Source organism: Manis pentadactyla, chromosome 4 (assembly GCF_030020395.1).
Source record: "Manis pentadactyla isolate mManPen7 chromosome 4, mManPen7.hap1, whole genome shotgun sequence".
In the NCBI taxonomy this organism is placed as follows: domain Eukaryota; kingdom Metazoa; phylum Chordata; class Mammalia; order Pholidota; family Manidae; genus Manis; species Manis pentadactyla.
In genome coordinates, this window is record NC_080022.1 from 167,360,094 (window position 1) to 167,383,086 (window position 22,993).

The 22,993-nt window shown below is 40.5% G+C and overlaps 1 protein-coding gene across 2 annotated transcripts; it reads right to left on the reverse strand.

Moving 5' to 3' along the window:
* Positions 1 to 336: 336 nt before the first annotated feature.
* On the reverse strand, positions 337 to 22,945 carry KPNB1 (karyopherin subunit beta 1). Of its 2 annotated transcripts, none has more exons than XM_036930367.2 (22): positions 22,568 to 22,945; positions 22,407 to 22,465; positions 20,153 to 20,335; positions 16,880 to 17,080; positions 15,794 to 15,946; positions 14,164 to 14,223; positions 13,479 to 13,568; positions 13,040 to 13,150; positions 12,200 to 12,301; positions 10,483 to 10,707; positions 9,454 to 9,660; positions 8,584 to 8,714; positions 8,141 to 8,288; positions 7,725 to 7,796; positions 6,388 to 6,532; positions 5,126 to 5,208; positions 4,528 to 4,635; positions 3,972 to 4,115; positions 3,754 to 3,859; positions 2,997 to 3,111; positions 2,208 to 2,369; positions 337 to 1,521 (listed from the first exon to the last, which is right to left on the reverse strand). In XM_036930367.2, coding segments are annotated over exons 1-22 (2,646 nt in total). In that variant the 5' UTR covers positions 22,608 to 22,945; the 3' UTR covers positions 337 to 1,520. The 2 variants fall into 2 exon arrangements, with proteins under 2 accessions (XP_036786262.1, XP_036786263.1); XM_036930368.2 differs by having other exon boundaries at positions 9,454 to 9,645; positions 22,568 to 22,944.
* Positions 22,946 to 22,993: the final 48 nt, after the last annotated feature.

Here is a 22,993-nt window from a genome sequence, read left to right on the forward strand (position 1 = left end):
TAAAAGGGGAAATAACTAAGTCTTGGTTTATGGTTTTCATAGCATATCACACTTTAAAAAAAAGTATTAAAGCGTGTGACCAGGGAAATGTTTGACACCATTTTATTAATCTTCAACTTCAGTGGAAAAATATAACCTTTTTCAAGTGCCATTTGCATCATGAGTTCTAGAGTGTGTGTGCACATATATATGTATATATATATATATATGTACACACACACTTCATATATATATATTTTTTTTGCCTTTTGTTTTGTTGGTTAGTTGGTTTTGAAGTGCAGCAACAGACCAATATCACATTATAGTCAATCAAATAAAAGAGAACAGAAGGCCGAGCAGTTTCCAAATGGTTATTTTATCAGAGTGTTTGAACATTAAATTTATCTTTGTTTGCAGTCCAAAATAGTTACCTGAAGTTTGCTGTCTGTGTGTACTTTTACTGTATATTTGTTTTCTAAACTCTTTGGCACAATTTTCTGGGGGTGTTCAGACTGCCACAATATAAGTCAGGAGAGAACTTTTCTTTTGTGCTGCCAATTCTGAGCATTTAAATTTGGATTTGTTTGGGTTGTGGCTTTCTTTTGTTTTTGAAGTCTGCATTCTTTATTTGTAACAATTGTAATTTTTGTTATATCTATATCCTCTAACTCCAGAGTTTTCTTTTGCACCCCCCCTCCCCCCCACTTCTACATTCACAGTTGAATCATATTATTAGGAAAGGCGTCTTGATGAAAAGATTAGGATATGGGAGCTCTGACCATTCGTCAGTGTTTTCCCCAGAAGATAATTAAAAAAACAAAACAAAAACAAAACCTAGAAGAGCGTCTTTCCTTTTCTTTTTTCCTTTTTACATCTCTTGTGCTGCATCAGTAGACAGAACTTCAGTTAGTTTTATGAAATGCAATGTCTAACCCCTTTTTTTCTGGGAAAAAGAAACTGCAATGACTTGAAGTTGAGAATGTGGATACCGCCTCACTCACACACACTCATTCTCAGACTGTAAAGAATCCCACACCCTCCTTTTAGCCAGCACGCGTACGGCGTCACATGGCAAAGGTATACAAAAGGTGGGCTTGAGACCCAGGCTCCATCTTATCAGTAGCAAAGGCCAGGCTGCCTTTCACAACAAAGCACCACAGCTGAACCTATCCCTCCTCCTCTCCTAGTCATTCCACTCAGCACCAGCCCATAGACAGAAAAGCTAGTTCTAGCCTCTCCTGGGGAGAGCTAGCTTTCTTTTTTAGCAAGTAAATCCTTTGCTTCTCTTTTCCAAGACGGCCAACATTACGGTTTCCTACGAAGTCAGGGCTTACTTAGCTCACTGACAGCACTGCTGTTGGCGGCTGCGGCTGCGGCTGCTGCTGTGGCAGGATTTTCAATGTGGTGTGTTTTCAAGCCTCACTCACTCATCCTCTCACTCCCAAACATTCAGCATCCGTGCACACTCCTCACTTCCGGGTTTTTCAAAAGATTGGAGATTTCCAGCGGGGGTCTCAGGTTATCATCCCAATGGTAACAGATCTAAAAAGAAATGGAAAAGAGGTCAATCATTTGTTTTGAGATCACGTAGAGTCAAACACACCTGTTCTTAAAATTAAGTGCTCATAGGCCTAAAGTGAATTTGTCAACTTCTTGAGGATTAATTATTTTTCTTCTCTTCCTATGTGCCATCTGTCTGCTCCCATTAGCATCTACATTAGAGGGCAGAAGTGAAACTAAAAAGATAAAACTCAAAATAGTCAATTTAACTCAGTATATGAGAGGAAAACAAAACCAAATTTCAAAGCAGAGGTCAGACAACTGACTTTGGATGTCTTCTGTAGAGCTAAGCCATGTCTAGAAATACTGCAGTATATATAGAGAGGAGCATGCCAAAGGGAATAAAAGAGAATTATGGGAATATGTCATCATTGATGACTTTATTAGGGCCCAAAATGATTTGGGGACTTCAGTGAATTCTAGTTATATTAGTTCTGTTCTTCATCACCATGAGGAATCAAATATTTGGCTTAAGAAAGATTAAGGCTGCCTGACCCTTCCACTAGTACAAGGTTGAGGAACAAAGGCCTGGCTCAGAAGCACTTATGTGGGAAAGAGTACAAAACAAAATACCAAAAGAAAGGCGGCCCCTGTCAAAATAGTCTAAAGAAAATGTTCCTTCTCCCCAAGAAAGTAGGAGAAAGAAGGCAGGGGAGCCAAGTTCTTACCAAGCTTGGTTCTTCAGTTTTCTCAGTTCTTTTGTTGCCCATGTAGCAAGGGTTTTGGCTTTGTTAGTCTTCGATCTCCGTCCTTCAGTTAACAGTTCATGGATCATTGGCCTAGCCTCTACTAATTTCAGTACATCCTTCCCAAATGCTGTACACAAGTCCCTGTGTAAAATAAACACCTGAAAATGAGCTCCTGGCCTTATACCAATAATTATATTTTGAGTCTTCCAAATCAGTGCTAAGCTAGCTATGGGTTTCTTAGTAGTCACCTACCTTTTAAAATTTCCAAGAAATTTTGTGGATAAGTAAATCTAACACCTGCTGTCAACAGATGAGAAAAATGAGGTCTAAAGAGGTGTAATGACTTACTTAAGGCTCCACAGCTAATTCCTGGTAAAATCAGAACTAGAATCCAGGTCTGAGCTCCTCAAGACCAATGTTCTTTCTTCTAATGTTGCCTCAGAAACCCTCAGTAGAGGCAGCTATACAGAGGCAATTTGTTGACCAGCATCAGAATATGGGATGAATGCAGATCTGATGCTGCTTCTATACCTCTGAGAACTCACTTCATAAAGAGTTTAGTGGGGAGAAATTAGAAATCTGCAAAGTCTTGAATGATTTATCATTGTGAGAACTCAAAACAGGACACTAGGGGTTCCATTAAAGAAAAAAATCTCCATGCCAAAGAAGTGGGTAATCACCATCCATGCTACTTTGAAAATTCTTTACTATTCATCTCATTTTCCACGACCAGCTCTATTCAGCTCCGAGAACCAGGGAATAACCTACCCTATCAGTCCAGCAGCACAGGCTACTACTCCATCTGTATGATCCTCATCTCCAGCAATGTGGTCAATGAAGGACAGAATAAACTCTACTCTGGGTTGTACCAGCATCACATCCGCTATAAAAGAAGAGACGGTCTGATGAAGTTGTCCCACATTTAGCAGGATTACAACCCCATTTCAAAATTTCCACTCTACCCCCATCAGGAAGGTTTCCGGCTGGAGAACTAGTTGCATAGTCATACCAAATTACCCTTCCCCAGATTAAAATGTCTTTCTTCAAGTCAACAGGAAAGGCAGGTACTCCTCTTCCTGTAAGCAGATACAATCTAAAAGGACCAAATGGAACCTTTCCCCTAAGCCCATGATATCAAAGGGGTAAAATAAAAATAGTTCCCCAATCAATAATACAATCAAGTGACAGAGGAAATCTGAACCCCCAATCCTTCAACCCTTCCAAGTTGAGGCACTGGGGAGGCCTCAACAACTGCTGCTCACGGCTGGTGCAGATGCAATCAGCCAACAGCCTGAATGAGTCCCATTCCTGCCACGATCAAGAAACATGACACAAAGTAAGAGCAACCAGGAGGAGAAATAATGGAAATCCTCCCCCAAGGCCACTCTCTTCATGAAGCACTGTTCTGCCTTCTCCCCACCTTCCTTTAAGCAATAGTTGCTAGTTTCAAGTAAGCTACACAATAAAAAACAGCCCATTTGGCTAAATGCACACTGGACTAAATCAACTAAGTTGTATACTCAACGGTGTACGTTCTCCTGGTCTCCCTTCAATCCCTGGACAATGCCGGTATAGGCTTCCAAGCAGCCTTCTCTTAGCTCATTCAGATAATCCACCATGTCATAGTCTGACTGCAAGAGATAAAAACCAGAATTTCCATCACGCTAATCACCTTTAGTTGTATGTTTGTCTGAAGTCCCACTCCCCCAATCAGGGCTAGACTTAAGTTAGCTTTAAACTCACCTTGTCCACCTGGGCTTGGGAAGCCTGCTGAAGAGTATTCAGTACAACCTCTAGGTATTTTTTAAACTCTCCACCAATAGCGAGGGCTATATCACCAAACACTGACAGAATCTGTGGCTTCACAGACCTATGGACATTCTCATTCTGACAAGGAAAAAAAAAAAGACAAATTAATAAAAATCAACACTTGTTCTATCCAAAGACTCAAGAAACTTTTAAAATAATAAGCAACTAAGAATATGCAGGGTATAGACCCTAAGAACATAACACAAAAATTAACAATATTTATCTCTAGATAGAGAGATTGTATATTTACTTTGTTTTTACAGTTTATTGGTCTCCCCCTTCAAGTTCCATGCATGCAGCATGCATGCCTTTGACTTTACAACTTTACTATAGACTCATCACGTAAAAACAAACAATTCCCTTCCTTACAAGCACATAGCCCAACATTGTGGAACTATAGCTCTCTGTCACAGACCTTGATGTTAACCTTCTCTCCAACTAATGACTTCTTCACATACCAGTAAATTAGATTTTATGTGTTGACACTCACCCCCAAGTTCTCCAGTAGGAGCTGCATGACCTCATCACAGAAAGGCAAGATGTTGGATTGCAGGGCACGGCATAAGTCTCCCACTAAGCCCACGGCTGCCAAACAAACCTGCAAAGAATTAAGAAAATGATCCCCCAAACAGAAAAGGCCATCTGTGGAGATGCAGCATTGTCTCCAGGGCATACGAACAAAAATGGCACTATTTTTACTTAGCTGCTGGTCCTTTACCACTTGAACCTAGAGTCAAGGAAGACTCTCTGAGATTAGTTCATTTTAACAACCAATATGGCAAGAAGAAAACTAGGACTATCGGAGATAGCATTAAGAAAGGACAGAAAAGATAATATTTACTAGGGACTACATAGCAGGCAGGTGGTTTAAAAAAAAAAAAGTCCTGCTGTTAGGGTGCTACTTTGATGCATCTAATATCCTGTTTTTTACTGACTACTTCTAGTTCAGATTCTCAGGGCACAAATAAGTAGCTCAACACTTGGGAAAGTACATAGAGAAGAACTACCTGGGGTACAGGAACTTGACTTTGTACCACAATGACTACAAATGAGAACATAAATATATTATTTTGAAAAGTACAGCCTACCTGGTACTCAGCATAATTTTTCAATCCAATGCCCAGGAAGGGTTTAAAGGCCTCCATATACTTTAAGAATTCACCACCCAAAACTGTAAGGAAACAACTATTATCACTACAGATTATCACAGAAGTGAGCAAAAATAACCATCCTAGCTCTCCCAAAATGTAGTCACTCCATTCAATATGTTGGGTGGAGTGTGAGTGAGTAACACATTAAGGTTGCCTTGGGTAAGCCAAATCCGTAACTACTGGAGAGGCCTAACTCCTATGCCCTGGAGATAATGTCAAACTTTCAGAGTGGGAGCTCACTCTGGCTAAAACAACCAAGTGGTATGGCCCTCAAAGAATGTCAAGGTTAATTCTGAATTGGCTGAGCTAGCAATACTGCCTGCCTCATGCCTACCTCTTCATTTGAATATACCATATCCTTTCTGGAAGTTAGGTTTAAAAAAGGATCCCTAGGCAATTCCATAAAGGGTTTTGCAAGCCAGTCAGGAAAAGTAGACTGGGCCTCATATCCAGACCAGCCTCTCCTGGAGCCAAAATGAACTTCTGTACCCTGTCAGGGTGGGTCACATGTTGCCAGACCGGTTGGACCCATGCTCTTTATGCTAGAAATAGGTCTGGTCCTCAGGGGAGTGGTCCTCTGGTAATGGCTTTAGTACTATACCTTACAGGCCATCTCTGAAGCAGCATTCCAGGCTTCCAAAGTGCTCTTTAATGTGCTTCTAATGGCCCTTCAAAGAGTCTTAAGTCAGACATGGCTACCCCAAAGCAATTCTGCACAGTCAGAATTGCAACAATGATAAAATCAATTCCTAGAACTCACTCAATGTTTCATTCTATCCCATACCAGTCGCCATGATACAACATGAAAACTTGATTCTAGAAAAAATACAATCCGAACCAGGAGGTAACAAGTGCCAGATAAAAAAATTAGAAACCATTGCTTCCTCCATCCTTGATAGGAACCAAACCTCTATAAAGCAATAGACACTCAAGGGAGAGGAACCTGATGAACACATGATAGCTGGTTAAGTTTCTCCCCCCAAAAAGTTGCCAATCTAATTTGCAAACTGACTCCCCATTTACTTCAAGGAGAGTGGCAAGGCAGTTATATACAAATTTATACTCATCTCAACCCAGTTTTGAGCTGACTCATGCCCTTATAAATGAGAAGACAGGACTACACTTCTGCAGTCAAAACTTCTTCGGTCTTTGAAACTCTGCATTTCAGAAACACTTCTTCGTGATTTTGGTTCGCTCACCTTCCACCAGTGTGCTAACTGCCATTAGGGCATCCTCCTGCACACCCCCTGACCCAGCCGTGCTTTGGAACATCCTTAACAGGGAGGCCATGACCACATCAGAGATCTGCAAAGCATCTTGATGTTGCACTTTCCGGAGAACATTCTGTGAAATGAATACAAGTTCAGGATCTGTTGATTCCAAACCTTCCCATCAGAACACTATACCTTTTTTCCAATCAATTAAGTTCCTTAGATCTTTTTTTTTTGCTAAGGTCAAATACACTTTTTATACTCAAAAGCTTTGACAGTGCCAACTGTCTACAACAACAAAACATTCATTTCAATATTCCTTCTATTTCCCAATTCAGAACAAACACAAGACGCAGAAAGTCATCTCCTCTGCATTTCATTTATATCTGACAAATTCGTCAGTAGCCTCCCTATTCCAGTCTCACTAGAATGGCAGTTAAAATGTTTTAATGAATAAAGAATCCATTAGAGTTCTTACCCACGACACACAAAAGAGCCCTTCTTATATCCTAACCCATTTACAGATGATCATCAAGAAACTGTCTTGATAAAATTCACTATTTGTCCTAATTAAGTATTCCTCAAACCTCCCTCCTTACCCTTTAACTGTTTCAGCTAATGTTACTGGATCATTCCTTTGTTTGATGACTAAGACTTAACAGTTTAAAAAAATTTAGTTTGGAGTAAAACAGAGGAGGAGTTCACAGAGAAGGTGAACTAGTTAGCATCATTCCATACTAAAATCTAGTACCCCACTTAAGCGTGATCGAAGTTCCAAGGTTTTCCTGTCTTTTGGTAAAAAGGGAATAGATCCTCAGCTACTCCATGACTCCAGTAATGAATGAGGAGTGACATTTTAATTTTCCCAGTCTGTCCTCAGAAAAGGCCACTATGAATATTAGGTGCTTTATAAATAATGTAAATTATAATAAATCTTCCAACAGCAACTGTTGTTTCAAAAGATGATAGAAACTCAAGGCTATTATTTTTCACTGAGTGAACCACAGTTGGGAACTAGATCTGACTGAGCTACACTTGAACAACTCAATGAAAACCAAAGATTAAAAGAGGCCAACATAAAATAGCTGTACAGCTGGGAGGACCATCACAAACTGAGTGGTTTCCTTCCTTACACGGAGCAAAGGACAGATAGCCTCTTTACAGACAGACAAGAAAATGGGAAATTACCCTCCCAATCAATCCAGTCAAGGCCTTTTGAGAAGCATCATCAATACCACTACAGAGTAGTGTGAACATGAACTTGTCATCCTGAGACAGGATTCTCTTTCTAGAAGGAGCTACGAAGGGACAAGGCACCATCATACCTGAAGAGTTGCGCAGAGTAAAGACTGAAGGTCATTGAACTGGATCCTATCTGATGTGCTCTGTATATGTGACTACAAGGAAAAGAAGATGATCATGCTCTGAATATACACCTTCTAAAATAAGGTCCAAACTCCCTCAATGCTTCCCATTTTTGCTGGGTTTGCCAGGACTATTAAATAATCTTTATTGATATTAACACAGGAAATCAACTTATACACCAATATGGTCCGACACATGAGTAAACTGTGACAGGCAATACCAATCTTAAATTGAAACATTTCTTGTATAAACCTCATATCTTTCTGAGAAAAATATATACTTAACACCAACAAAAGAGAACAGCCTTGAAAACAGAGCTATGAGTCAGAAGCACCACAACCCTTCCCACCAATAGCAGGAAAGCCTGGAGTCTCACCTCCATCTGAAGCACCTGCTGCAGTCGCTCCATGATGACCAGAGTAGTTTTCTGAACCGCAGGGTAACAATCCTTGGCACTGTTTTTCACAATTTCCATCAGAGACTCATATGCAGAGCTCCTCAGGTTGTTCTGGTGTCCATCAGGCCTGTAAGGAACACACAGGAAAAATCTTAAGAGCCTCAAATGAGAAAGGACGGACGTTGCTATAATGTATACACTATCTTGCTGAAAATACAAACCCAGAAACTGATAAGGCTGCAGACCCAGTTGCAGTTTGGCAACACAATACAGCCAGCCAGGAACCAAATTTTCTACCTGTGCGCTAATGGCCATTAATTCCTTCTTTTGCAATATTTCTATGACTATGTTAGGCAGAGTCCCACAGAGACAGCAAAAAGAGCTGGAGAGAAGATACCCCATTTCTGCACAGTATCAGTTACCTGTCTGTGGTCTCCAGGAGCTTCTGAACTATGAGTTCAAAAGAAGAAGATAAGCAATAGGTAGCTGGTTCTTCCTGATCATCAGCTACATCCGCAGCCTCATAAGCAGCTTCAGCCAGACTGGAGAAAGCCTTAAACCCAGACAGAGTTCATATTAGTCTGGAAAAGAACCTCCTTTTTCCTTAAGATATCTTAGGTGTATTCCTTTCTAACTCATCTAAGAATAAATCAAAGGCAAGTATATCCTCAATTATTTGTGTCATGATCACCTCAAGAGACCTTAATGTTCTAGAAGCATCCTTAAAATTAAATGTTTATATTTTGTTTGTCCTGCCTGGTAACATGTCCACAACTAAGAAGCAGTGTACTTTCACTGTCATGAATGCCTGCCACTTCACTCTTCTCTTGTCATTCACAGAAAGGCTTTTAAGCCCACTCATTCCTTATCTGAACTTCCTCCTCATACCCCCAAAGGTCTCCAATGAATCCGACACAGCCTATACTGACTCAGTACTTAGACCGCCTACCTTCCTTCCCCCCTGCCCCCTTCTCAGCAGGTCCTTCTTGTAGCCAGCAACTCTACCTTCATCAAAATTTCTTGTCCCCAAGCAACTGAAAAAAGAAAACCAGGTCCAGACAGTTTTCCCACTGGGTTGGCATGACTCTTCTAAATGGTTCAGGAACCAGTCACCATGAGTCAACAGCTCCCACTGGTCTACGCAGTTGGCATCTCCCCCACATTTTAATTGAAGAAATTAGAAAGGAGATGCTATTCAGAAATGAGGTAAACCCATTCCTCTCCCATACCTCCTACTTCCTTGCCAATGGCTCGGCCAAGCTCCTTATCAGGCCAGGAAGAGAATCTCTTACCCAGCACACATTTGAAGCCACTCTGGGCTCAGCACTGAGGCCCTCAATCAGACACTGCAGCAGGGGAGTCAAGTAGACATCATTGATGGCAGCTTCAGGGAGCAGTTCACAAATTCTGCCCACAGTCCATGCAGTTGTATCTCGAACAACTACACTGGGGTCTTTCATTAATTCTATTAGGGTGGGCATTGCCTGAAAATACAACAGCTATATAAGCAAAGCAAAACAAAGATTAGAACTCATGCTGACTGATTCCTCAGAGGACATACCAATGGCTGGGTTTTAACTCAAAGCATCAAGATGGTTTTGCCACTTTAAAAGACATGCTCATCAAATACTAACAACATAATAAAAGCCAAGTAAGGTGAACAGTGAGAGTCTCTCTACCAAATCCCAGTATAGAATTTTAAGAGTTTGGTATAAATGCTTTCTGGAGTCTTTATGTAATTACTCAGGTAGAGATTCCAGGATGCAGCTGTGATGGCATTTAACTATATCCTGACAGATGAGTTCTACATGCACTGAACTCAACTCTAATCAACAACTGTATCATTTATAATAGTGAAATAAACACATTTCCATAAGACTTTTCATTATATAATGCCATCTTGTCCTAAGGATAGAATAATTACATTATTAAAAATCATGGGGAAATGTTTGTGATAGAACATTAAGTGGAAAAACAGGTTATAAGAAGATCTGCACAGTAAGCTCTCCATCCATGTGTATGTACATACATACACACAGAAAGAAGCTGCAAGGATAGATACCAGGAGCTAATAATGTTATCTCTGGGCAATGGGATTAAAGGTGACTGCCTTTTTCTTTTCTGGCCTTTTTAAAAGTCAAATGACTTTTGTAATTGAAAACAGTTAAACATATCTGATCCTTCATTGAGAACAAATAGCTAGAAATACCCTTTGTGGATGACTACTTACAGCTTTGTTTTTAAGATAAAGGTGTACTTTCAAGCAAATACTTTAAACAATAAGTATACCACTTTCCACCCACAAACTCCCTCAGCTTCACCTGTATAACTAATGGTTTGAGCTGATTTGGCTCTGGTCCTTCCAAGATACAGCCAAAAGCCATCACTGCTGCATCCCGGTACCGCCAATCGGGGTTCTTGATGTGTTCTTTAATGAAGGGGAGGACATGTGGGACGATGTCATCTTCACAGCAGGTGGCGAGAAGCATGAGGCACACCCCTGCTGCTTTGCAGGGGTTCCAGTCATCGTCGTCATCGTTTTCATCCTGGCGAAGGAATGTGGCTCTAGTTAAGTTTCTGTTCAAAGAATCACTTTAACACAAAAGGTCCTCTGACTATTCCCAACCCATCACTGGAACTTAAGCACTGGGGAAGTAAATAAAATATAAAACCTTTGTATTTTAATCTCATCCACAAAGATCCACACCACAACCTTTGTTAAACAAAAATGCAGATGGGGGAAATCCCCCCTTAGCATTATACAACGAGATGACCAATCCTCAAGCACATGCCACAAGGATGATGAGTCTCATACACATATAGTGAAAGGCAGAACAAAGTTATATACTATGTGATTCTAGTTATATAAAGTTCAAAACCAATCAAAACTTATCTGTGAACTTAAAGGTGAGGGAGTTAATGACTAGGAACATGAAGTGGCTTCTGGTGTGCTAGTCATTCTTCTATTTCAATAAAAAGTTAAACAAAAAAGATTCCATTCAGACCTCCCCTGAAACTGGAATTCAAGGTATATCTTCCTTATGTGGCCATTTGCACCACATAGTAATGTAAGGCAGGTTGTCTATGCGGTTGCAGAAAATTACATCTCAAGAATGATTTGTTCCCAAGCAAGGAAAGCACAACCAAAATACACAAAAGCGAAGATACTAAGGTCAAAAGATAAAAAAAAAAAAAAAAAAAGCAACTATGAAACTGAAAGATGAGATGAAAATTTAAGAAAACAAACCAGTCCATTTCAAACCAAATATACCTCTACTTATCTTGAGACTGCTATATTCAAAGTCATGTACTTTTCTAAAAACAAGTTACACTCCTATGTACAAAGTAATTTTGCAGTGCTCAAGTTACAGCAGTGTTTCCTCAGCACCGCCAGCTCCTTGGTTGTATTTCATGTGCCCCAGAAGAGAAGGTAACAGACTTCCTAACACCATACCATGAAAAACTGATGATGCATAAAGTCAAAAGGGAGCACTGGCAACCAGGACACACTTCTTACGAATTTCTGTACTTAGTCATTAGACCCACATCTTTGTAAGACCTTGTTACCTTTACTTTATTAATGATCATGAAGGATCAGAAGTTTCTTTCATTAGGATCTGAACAACTCATTCAACCTCAATCAGCATTTTGAAAGTAAATATATACCATGAACTCATGAAAATATCCCAGATATTAGCAGATGTTTGAGTGGCCTAAAACAAGCACTTTCTTCTTCCTAACCTTTCTTTATTGTAACTTTTACAGCATGTCTCTTGTGTTGGTTTGGATAATGGAGCACTCAGGAAATCAAAGAAGTATATGTGCCTCATTCCCAATCAAGACTGAAATGTTCACTGCTTCACAAACAACTCAAGAGCCCAGCAATCTTACCTATCTGGCTCAGCTGTTTCAAGCCATCTATAACAGAACTTCATCTAGTTGAAAGGTTACTGAGTTCCTTCATGCGAAGTGTTCCACAGCAAGTCCAGCCTAGCAAGGTTTCATAGCTTACCTGGTTAAATCTGGAAGTTAACTTACCTGTTTAGTCAGTGTCTGCGTGAGGATAGGAACGAGGTACTGTAATGCTCCCTTGGCATAAAACTTGCTGGTGTGCTCAGGGGGCCGACCTTGTTCTGCTGCCTGAAGAGACACATAAAGCAAATTCTGGACAGCCACAAACAAGCTGATACTAAAGGCAAACAGAGAGAGCTGCCCAGGGGTCTGTACTGAAATACATGGAGCAAATGCTAACATTCTCTGTGATCTCTGGAGGAGCTCACTTTTTGGTCTACTTCAATGAGCTTCTTTTAGGCCACACATATAACCTACCTTAAAGGACCAAGGTAACCTTAAGAATTTCATTCTTTTTTCGTAAGCTCAATTTGCATTAACAAGCTGTCACTTAAGTGACCTTTGGATGGAGAGATGAAGTCTACCTAAGGATGCCAAAAATAAGATTGTTTCTTGAATTCCACAAGATAATCACAGTTGGAAACAAAGCTTGAATTCAAAGATTCCAAGTGTAGAGTTAACCCCTTTTCCACATCTAATTCCTTCACCAGGCTTAATAAACTACCAATTATACACCTCATGCTTACGTTACATGAGGACTTCCAAAAGCAATTCAGCATCAGGTATCATCTCATTAAATTGTGACTATTTGCTGCCCTCTTGTGTTCACAGTACTAAAATCAGTATTTACAATATATTACGCCCAACTGATTTGGCAAAAACATGAGATGCCTCATTACTGATCTTTTTTTTATCAGGGCCTTTGGCTAGCAAAAAAAACCCACCAAAACCCCCAAATGGAGATACCCTCAAAGCCCCGTCAGAGTAACAGCTCTAACCGCCATATAGACTCTCTCCCAGGCTCACCTCTGAAGCCTCAATGGCCAAATCCATTTCCTCATCACAGACATTGGACCAGAATTCTATCCCTTGTAGGGCCACCTCATCAATGTCACTTTTCATTGCTTCAATTGTGATCTTCGGAGAAAAAAAAAAACACCACAGTCCCCAAATAAGAGCTCGCTTAAGTCAGAACCCTCCTCTAACACATTCAAATTTCAAAAACATAGATTTATGAGAGCTAGATCTGAAATGAAAGGTAGAAAAGAAAAAAAATTTTAAATACTCTTTTTACCAGCACAAGTTTTCTTGGCATACAACCAAGGAATTTAAACACAACACTCAGACTCAAGGAATTTCCTTGATTTCATAATATTAACTAAGAAACTGTAGAACTGACAGAACATCAGAAATGATAGCCTTCCAATTAGCTACATGCTTGAATACATAAAATAAAAATACTTACTGCAAAAAGAGCAGGACCCATATATGTCTCCATGTACTGATAATACAAGGACATTATCTTCACCAGATTCTGTAAGGCAGCCACTCGTACCTTTTATAAATAGCAAATTAGTTTACTGTTTAAGGTAATAACAATACAATCAGACAATGTAAGTAATCACTCAAGTGGGTGAATAAAGGTTCAACCATGACACATTTAGGTGATGTTATCATTCCCCCCAAATCAATCTCTCCCTCTTTTCTTCAGTATCCTTTCCTATTTATTTCTCCTTTTCTTCTCTTTATGCTTTAATGGTGCCTGTGGATCCCACAGCAGGACTAAACTCACGAATGCCAGCTGGACAGGATGTTACCCCACCTACTTCAAGGGTCAAGGTTTAGGCTGGAGCAACACAGAGCTGTGTCAGTAGCTACAAGAATAAACTAGGGCAGTCAAGTAGCCAAGGGTGATCAAAAACCATTTCTCCCTTAAATGTTTTTAAGAGGATGACAACTTCCATTATACTGACTTTCTAAGTACTGTTCTTCCTTCTTCTCTAAGACGTTAGAGAAAAATTCTTAAGATCAGTATTAGTCAGACCTTATTTCTGAAGTCACCTGGTCTCCAACATTTCAAACTACTATGCTAGCACTGGCATTTCCTAGGAGAGATGGAAGGTAAGTCTTTCATTTGACCTCACACTTACCCTTGTATCTGGACACTGTGTGGCTTCACAGACCACCTGCATAATAAAGTGCCTTTCAGACTGTAGGAAGAATAAAAATAAAGAATTAAAAGAGTATACACTATATATATTAAGACTGTGAGACTAACCCTTTCAAGGAAAACCTCACTCCTTCAGGGACCCAGACAACCCTGGGCCAACCAAGCAGCTCTTCTAAGACACAATAATGTCACTATGAAGGCTAGAGTTTCCCCCCATGCCTATTATATGACCTGCCCTCTAAGGTGGTCCCTAATCTCTGAATCCCTAAAATGACCTTCACTAAAAAGACTCCAGGGAGAAAGTATAGACAGGAAAATGTAGTTCACAGGGTTTAAATAGAAATGGTCAGTTAAAAAACAAAACCAAACCCTACATTAGAAAATCCATTTCCTTGTACTGAAAATTCAAAAGAATTCAAAAGACCTGTTTTATTTGAGACAAAATTTTTTTATTTGGGAAGTGGCAAATCCACACCAAATAAGTAAGACATTGGAGAAGAGAGTAATGGCTTTATTTGCTACTATCTGAATCATTCTGATATCTAAAAGGAAGAAGACTATTCTCTAAGCAACTGAATTGCAGTTTGCTTTGGCTTCTTAGACATTCCTACTTTGTCCACTAAAGGCTAAGAAATGGCAAAAGCCCAGCTGAAATGTCAACATACATAAAAAAGTACTTTTAGACCATATAAGCCAGCAATTCCACTTCTGGGCATATATGCAGAAGTACTGAAAGCAGGGTCTCAGATGTATTTGTACACACAGGCTAATAATAGCATTATTCACAATAGCCAGAAGGTGGAAGGAAACAACCTAAATGTCTTTACAGGTGAATGGATAAACAAAATGTGGCATATACATATAACGGAATATTATTCAGCCTATTACTCACTAAAAGGAAAGAAATTCTGACATACGCTACAACATGCATGAACCCAAAACATTGTTACGTAAAATAAGCCAGTCACGAAAAAACAAATCAAATACTGCATTATTCCACTTATACATGGTATCCAGAGTAATCAAACTCATTGAAACAAAGTAGAAAAGTGGTTTCCTGGGACGGGGAAAAGAGTTGTTCGAAGGAACTGAGTTTTGGTTTTGCAAGATAAAGTTTTGAGATTTGGCTGCAAAACCAAGTGAATACACTTAATGCTATTGAACTGTACACTTAAAACTAGTTAAGATGGTAAAATTTATGTTTTTGTGTATTTTAACAACTATAAATAGAGAAGTAATAGGGGAAAATACTTTGAGGCAAAACAAACTTTATGTACTAACTTTCAAAGCACCTTCCTAAGGAGGAATGAAACTGCCCACTTTCTATTACTTTTTAAAAAAATCCTAAAGTGTACCCATACCTTGGGCTGCAAAAGGAAAAACCTTAGCTCAGAAACACTTTAGAGCACATTATTTATTCCCCAAAGCCTGATGAGAAACGGCAAACACCTACTTCATGGCTATGTTTGTTCCCACAACACAAATCTGAACTAGAATGGTAATGATTACTTCTAATAAGATGGCACTTTCTAAACCATAAACTTAAAAGAAAAAATATCTTTTGTTTAACTCACCATTGAAGTTATACCTCTTTGCTAAAAGAAACATACCTCTTTGTCAAAGTTTGCTTTGGTGAACTCCAATGAGTTCAGGAGTGCATTAGTAGCTGCTAGCTTCACATTATTACTAGGCTCTTCTTTCCTCATCCCCTGGATTATGGCAGTCAGGATCTCATTGGATTTATCCTGTAGCTGCTCTGGGTCCTGCAACAAGCAAAGCGCAATGAATATAATAAGCTTGTATTACAGTCCTTTAAACTGTAAAATCCGCTTGAGTGAGTATCATGACCTTCTCTGATCTTTTTCCATACATTTCCATTTAGGGACAAACCACACGCAAAATATCCCAGGAGCTGGTAGTCCAAAACTGAATTGAAACAAGTTCAACCCATCAACCTCATCTCTGACTTCTTAGTTATGATGTCTCTGCGCATGAGATAATGCTGGCTTTTCCTTTCTGCGCAAATGGAGATGGCAGTCTATATATATATGATATATATATTTTAGGCCATCTGTGCCAACTGAAGTAAGGCTTCAGAACATCTGAGGCCAACAATCAACACTTGGGCACAACATCTAGGAAGTCTAAGTCCAGGTCAAATGCTGTGACTTCTTTGCTTCATCACACATCAGTGCACAGAACAGCCACAGAGAGCAGTAACTTTAGCATTGACAGTCTTAGGAGGTTGCTTTTAATTGTGCTGTAGCACCAGTGGCTAAACCAGCTACAGCAAGTTAGTGACCTGTTTCTGCAAAACAGTACATGAAAAAATAACACAGCATGCATGACACACAGAGGACCTTGCAAAAGGGATCAGATCAGGGACACTCCAAGATAGAGAATACCCTCTTTTAAAAGTCTAGAATCTATACCTCTACAAACACGGATTTCCTTTTGGAGTTTGTGACTCTCAAGTCCCTTTACTTTAGGGCATGATTAGGAATGTGAGGATAAGTTAACTATCCAAATATAAGAGTCTAAATTAACAAATAAAGTAATCTTACTTTCAAAGCACTCTTCAGTAGCTTGGTTTTCTACATGACACAGTAAATAATAATCCTAATAGCATGCATGTTGCAACTAGAGAGAATCAGATATGAGGTATACAAGGTAGATATACCACAGGCAGCACTTACTATATCTTGGCAAATGTAACCAATAGCTTCCAATGTCGACTCTTTCATGTGTTCTGTGCTGTTGGGGTTTGTGACATTGGCTACCAGCTGAGGAATGAGTTCTGGCCACTGGTTCACTGGGATCTCTGCACAAGCAATACCAGCCACACACTGTGAGGCAGAACTAGGCCGGTAAGTTTCTGTGCCCAAAGTCTGCAAAACCTGCATACACACACACACACACAAAAAAAAAAAAACAAGAGGAAAGATTTAATTTCTAATACTCTTTGAACACAATTACACACCACTACACCTCTTGTTCTCACTGACTAAATTTTCTGTAGCACAGAAAAAAAGTAGTTCTAAGGCATATATAGTACAGTCAGTTGTTGAAAAATTGCCAGCCTCAATACCAACACCACCACAATCAATGTTGCACCAGAGCCTAGAAATGAAACCACCCATCCCCTATGTCCAAATGGAATTCTCCAAAGCTAGACCCCTTACTTCAGTATTCAACACTAGGTAAGAAGGTAGCACTCACTGGGGAAATAGCATTAAAAGGTAGAGATGACAAAATTCACCTTTTAGGATCCTTGGTGAAAGATGCTCACAGCCTTGTTTTGTAGATAGTGTATGGAATTTTAGAATGGGATTAACTCTGGGGCATTCAAGTGAATCTGATTCATAGTAGATCATTGTCTAACCTGATTCAAGGAAGACATCCTCCCACTCATGAAATGTGGAATGGACCTTCTTCCTTCTGGTCATTGACAGTTTAGCACCCTAGGTGACTTTCATAGAAGATCTTGGTCAAGTAACATCTCTAGATGCAGATTACAAAGTTACTGATGTTACCAATTATCTAATTATCCTTATTAAACTTCCAGTCTGAAAGGACTCCTTCTGTTTGCCCAAGAATTAAAGACCTTCTCTCCACCATCAACAGCAAGAACTAGTCAGATATGCCAATTAAAATGAGATCCACTTACCATTAAACATGTCTTGTTTGAAATGGTAATCATTTTTTGTAAAGGGTAAAAGGAACAGGTACAGATTAAGGATGAAGCCACAATTGACCCAGGGTTAATCATTACCACGATCAGCTAATTCAATCAATGAACTCACTAAGACTCACCAGCCCACTCAAAAGGCAAACAGTTAACTGCTACTGGCATGAACACACGACAAAGAGTAGCTGCCAGATATTCAGGCCAGCTCTGCTGACTGGGTCAGGTCACTTAGTATCCTGCTTTGTAGCTAATAATGAATGCCCCGGCTTTCCCCGATACAGTATATCATCATTCCTGCCAGCCCCCATTCCAATAGCTCTACCCAGTAACACACACTTCTGATTGATTCTAAATGATAGCTACCAAAACTAGAACAGACTTAACAAAAAATGTACATCAAATACATGGGGTGGGGGGCGGTAGGGTGAGGAGAATGATGAGATGAATTGTCTGGAATGGCAGGGGCTAAAGAGGTATTAACGTAACCCAAGTTCGACTAAGAGTCCAGGGTGCCTTTATGCTATACTCTACCACTTCCTAGTACTTATGTGGAGAATGCTATAATCTATTTACCTTTATCTTTTCTCCTTTAAATTATGTCCAAAAGACTCTCAATTAATATTACTTGAGGTGATTTATAGGCCACAAATTCTAACTCCTGAGTACTGAAACTTTTTTTTTTTAACTAGGGGCGACTCAAATAGTAATACTCAATTATCAGAAATAAGAGGAGTAAGAAACTAGCTCTCAATTGTGCCCAGGATGCAGACTGCAAAAAAGAAATAACCACTAGTACGGATAATCTTAATTACCAGATGCGCTCTGGCAGGGAAAAAAGATGACTGCTAAATGTTTTTCATGCCCAAGGACTCAACAATGCCTATATAAATTCTTATCCATACAAAAAAAAAATGTTGGTGTTGAATGACATGCCAGAAAAAAGGATGAATTAGAGTTCCTAATCATATCTTCTCTCATTTACTACTGTGTAATTTGAGGAAGATGAGAAATTGAATGGGCACTATAAGCATAAAGATTTCCAGTGGTTGATGGAATAAACTTCATTTATAACAAATTACTGAGGAGAGGATTAAAAATATTACATAAGCAGATCCACTGTGGATAGAAATAGCTCTACATATCCCAAAGATTCAAAATATGGCTTTCATAACCTAGTTCCTTGGCATGAGTGCCTCCATGCAAGACTGCAGAGGAAAGGAGGTACATAATAGAGAGGTCACTGCTTTAAGGGGCACTTATTTACCTACTGCTGACCCCCAGAACCAGGAAACAACAAATCTAATGTGCATAACATGACCTGCACCAAGCACACATGAATGCCCACACTGTTCTCCCCTCCAATTCCAAGAGTCAACTGATGACTCCACAGATGCTTACCTATACCTTCTGTGCCTTATTCACGTAAGACAGGCCAGTTGTAAGAACATCATGAATGGGAAAACAAACAAAAAATACCCACATCTGCCTATCCAGAATCCTTTGCTGCAGCTAGAATTAGGATTTCTAATTTAGTAATAAAGTCACAAGAACTCCATCATGCAGAGCAAGGGACATTCTTTCCTTAAATTTCATCAGTCTACTCTTTGAACACCTTGCAAAAAAAAGCCCAATGTTTCTGAGGAAGTTCTTCACATTTGCTAGGGTAGACAGAAACACCATTAATGTTATAACCTTATTTCACAAACTCTTTGGGCTTCAAAAGCCCAAGGGATCATTTAGTTCCCCTTCTGACACCACATAGTGCTGCCAAGTCTAAACCACCAAATGATGAGAATGACCTACAGCAGAAGTTTAATAAGAGCGAGGTGCTGGTTGGCTATGAAAAAAATCACTTGAGAAGATTCATTTAAGAAAAATTATTTGGACCCCACTCCAAACCAGAATCTCTGAAAGGAACCTGGAAATACATATTATTAAAAAATTTCCTATGATTCTAGTAGTCTAAGTTTGGGAACCATCAATTTGTATACTATGCCAATTCACAAAATTCTACAAATTCTGGTACCTAATTTTTTTAAAGGTTCCCAAACTGCCACAGTCTACCTTGGTTAACTGAAAATAATTCCAATGCATTAATGAGAACAGATAAGCTTGACTGAGAAAGAAGATTTTAACCAAATAGTTTTTATCTTCAGGTGAAGTTTAAGTTCCAGAAAGCTAATTATACTGTTGGCTCAATCCCTGTAAATGACAAAGGAAATGACAATGATGTTTCTTGTTCCCTAGGCTAATATGACCAAAACAGATGGAAGTTACTCACATAATTCTTGACTTCCCGTCGAGCATTAGCATCAATAGCAAGCCATCTCTGCTGATATTGTGCCTTGATATCTGGATCTTTAGATGTCAGAGAGTTCTTGATTTGTAAACCAGCTGCAACTCTGGCAACCTGACTGTTTCCTGGATTTGCCAGCACTCTGGACAGTTCCACAAGGAAAGTGGGCTGTTAAGAGAAGACACAGTTGTGAATGAAAGTACCTTGGGAATTTCACCAACTGAGGATAGCTTATGGAACACCAAAACACTGGGGAAAACCAAAAATTTTTAGGATATATCGTAACATCTCAGAAAATACCAAAACAGCTACCTCAAGACTCCTATAAAAATGTTACTCGGTACATAAGAAAGTCACCCATCTTCTCATGCAGGCTTAGCATGTAACAAAGGGCTACAGACTTTCCTATCAACATCTTTCTAAGTGCCTAAATATTCACATTAGTCCCCCAGAATCAAAGCGAATTTGACAATCTGGTAATCAAAGGGTTCTTCTATGTACCTAGAACAGTGGCTGGTACTCAGTAAATATTTGTTATATGAATACATTATGACAAGGTACAAAGTAAAACTGTTTTTCTAAATTAAAATCTCAGTCCAAAAAGAATGATACTCCAGGTGGCTTTTGATCTCATGAAAGCAGGTAACCTTGTATAAGAGAAGGAAATACTTACAAACGTAAAACAAACTTAGGACACTAGTCCCCTCTATTCTAAGTGTTCTGCAAAAAGGGAACAATGAAAAAAGCAGATTTATAAGGAAAATTTTATAGTATTTAGAAACTGGGGAAAATGAAAAGATAAAAATGTCAAGAAAAGTGTTTTAATAGCTAACAGTTAACACACTACAGGCTCCTCTACATTTCAGACTTGATATGTCCACTAAACACAGTGGATTCTTGAAAAGCACACCCAATCTTGTGTAATGCACGAGTCCCAAGACTACTCCCTTTAAAAATTTTAACACTCCTTTTCCCTGCAAAAAGCTCTAAGTAGAAAAGTTAACAGGAAAAACCAAAAACAGATAGTTTCTGCAGTCACAGATGATAATTCTTAAAAGCCTTAGTAATTACATACCACTAAAGAATGTTAGGAACAATATAAAATGTTAGTAAGATAAAAAAGCCTCTCGAAAATTAGCAAAAGCAGAAACAGGAATATATCCTAAATGGAAATTTTTACATACCAGTGGAAAAAATCTTTTCTATAGAAAGTTAAGGATATAAAGGTCCATAATGAAAACTTAAAACACATAAGGGCAAAAAAAATCATTCAAAGGCAGTTTGTATAAAATAAGCCTTGTCACTTTTTTTTGGCTTAGATTATTTTGCCTAAATTAAGGGACACATTTGGTTACAGTTTTAGACATTACCTACTACCTTTACAAGATGTCAAGTATCATCCACCCTTCCCCCAACATAAGGGACATCAAAGACAAACATTCCTGGCACATAGACTGTTTCAAACAATTCATCCCACATTTTTATATAGAAATCCAGTCTCTAGCGGACTTATCTTCATTTTTTTCTGTACCCTTTAAATTGAAATTATGAAAAACGAGTAACTTTCCTCTGTGATTTCACCTGGAAACAGACCCGATCTTAAGGATGCACTTCAGCCTGTTGTCTAGGCACAGATTAAGTCTTTACTCATCCAAATGAAAAAAAAAACAAAAAACCCTGGGAGAGCAATAACCAGGCAGGATAGAGAGAAATATTGCTGGAATGGATTAAGAGTCATTTGGATACCGGGCCTGGCCATGAGTACAGACCAAGGGATATAGGGTAGCGCTCTGGGAAGTAGGTGGAGAGAATCACAGGGGCCACGGGACAGGAAGGAGAAGCCGGGAACGGTCGGAGCTGGGTAGGCGGCTGGGCTCAGAGCTTCCACATGGCCCCTAGGCCCGGCTCCCCCACCCCCACCCTTGCTGAACACGCAGCGCAGTGCAACCTAACCTCCTTTCCCTCCTTCTTTCTCCCTCCCGCTGCACAGCCGCCCTCAGGCCGCGCGACGATTGGGCGGCAATCACGCCGGCGCGCCGCACCATTGGCTTGCTGCCGGGCCCGGGGCGGGACACACCCACCGGCTTCCCGATGGCGGGGTTAGGTTGGACTGGGGGTGGGGGGGAGGACGGGATGGGGCGGGGTGGGTTCCCGAGGCCTGGGCCTCCGGGAGGGCGGGAAGGCCTGCACACCAGGGATGGGGAGACCGAGATATGGGGGACGACGGGGTGGTACGCACCAGGTTCTCCACAGCCGCACGCTCTAGGAACTTCTGCGCTGCTTCCAGTTCCAGCCGATCTGGGGGGAAGGAAAGTGGGAGACGGACAGGGTTAGAGGGACCAGGGCTTCCCCTCCCCCCACCCAATCACCTAAGCCCGACCCCCGGCCCCCGCGTCCTACCGGGAGACACGGTCTTCTCGAGGATGGTGATCAGCTCCATGGCGGAGGTGGTGGCGGCGACTCCTCCTAAGACGACGGTTCTGCTTCTGGGCGGCGGCTCCACTGGGGCTGGGGGCTGGGGGTCGGGTGGGAAGGGAGGGTGGGGTGGGGGGCGAGGGTCACCACAAGCCCATTCACTGGCTCCCTCTTGGTAGTCGCTCCGGCTCTTTCCTTCCTTCCTCCCTCCTAATTTGCTGCTGGCGGCGGCGGCAGCTGCTCCTCTGGTGGCGGGGGAGGGACCCCGGCGGCAGTTCAGAGCGCGGCTGGTGCTCGAGTGGCGGAGGGAGAAAGAAGGAAGGGAGGCGGTAAGTAAACGGCGGCTTTCAGGGAGGGTGAGAGAGAGAGGGGGAGGGAAGAAGGCGGAGGGATATTCGGGCCGGACCTCTC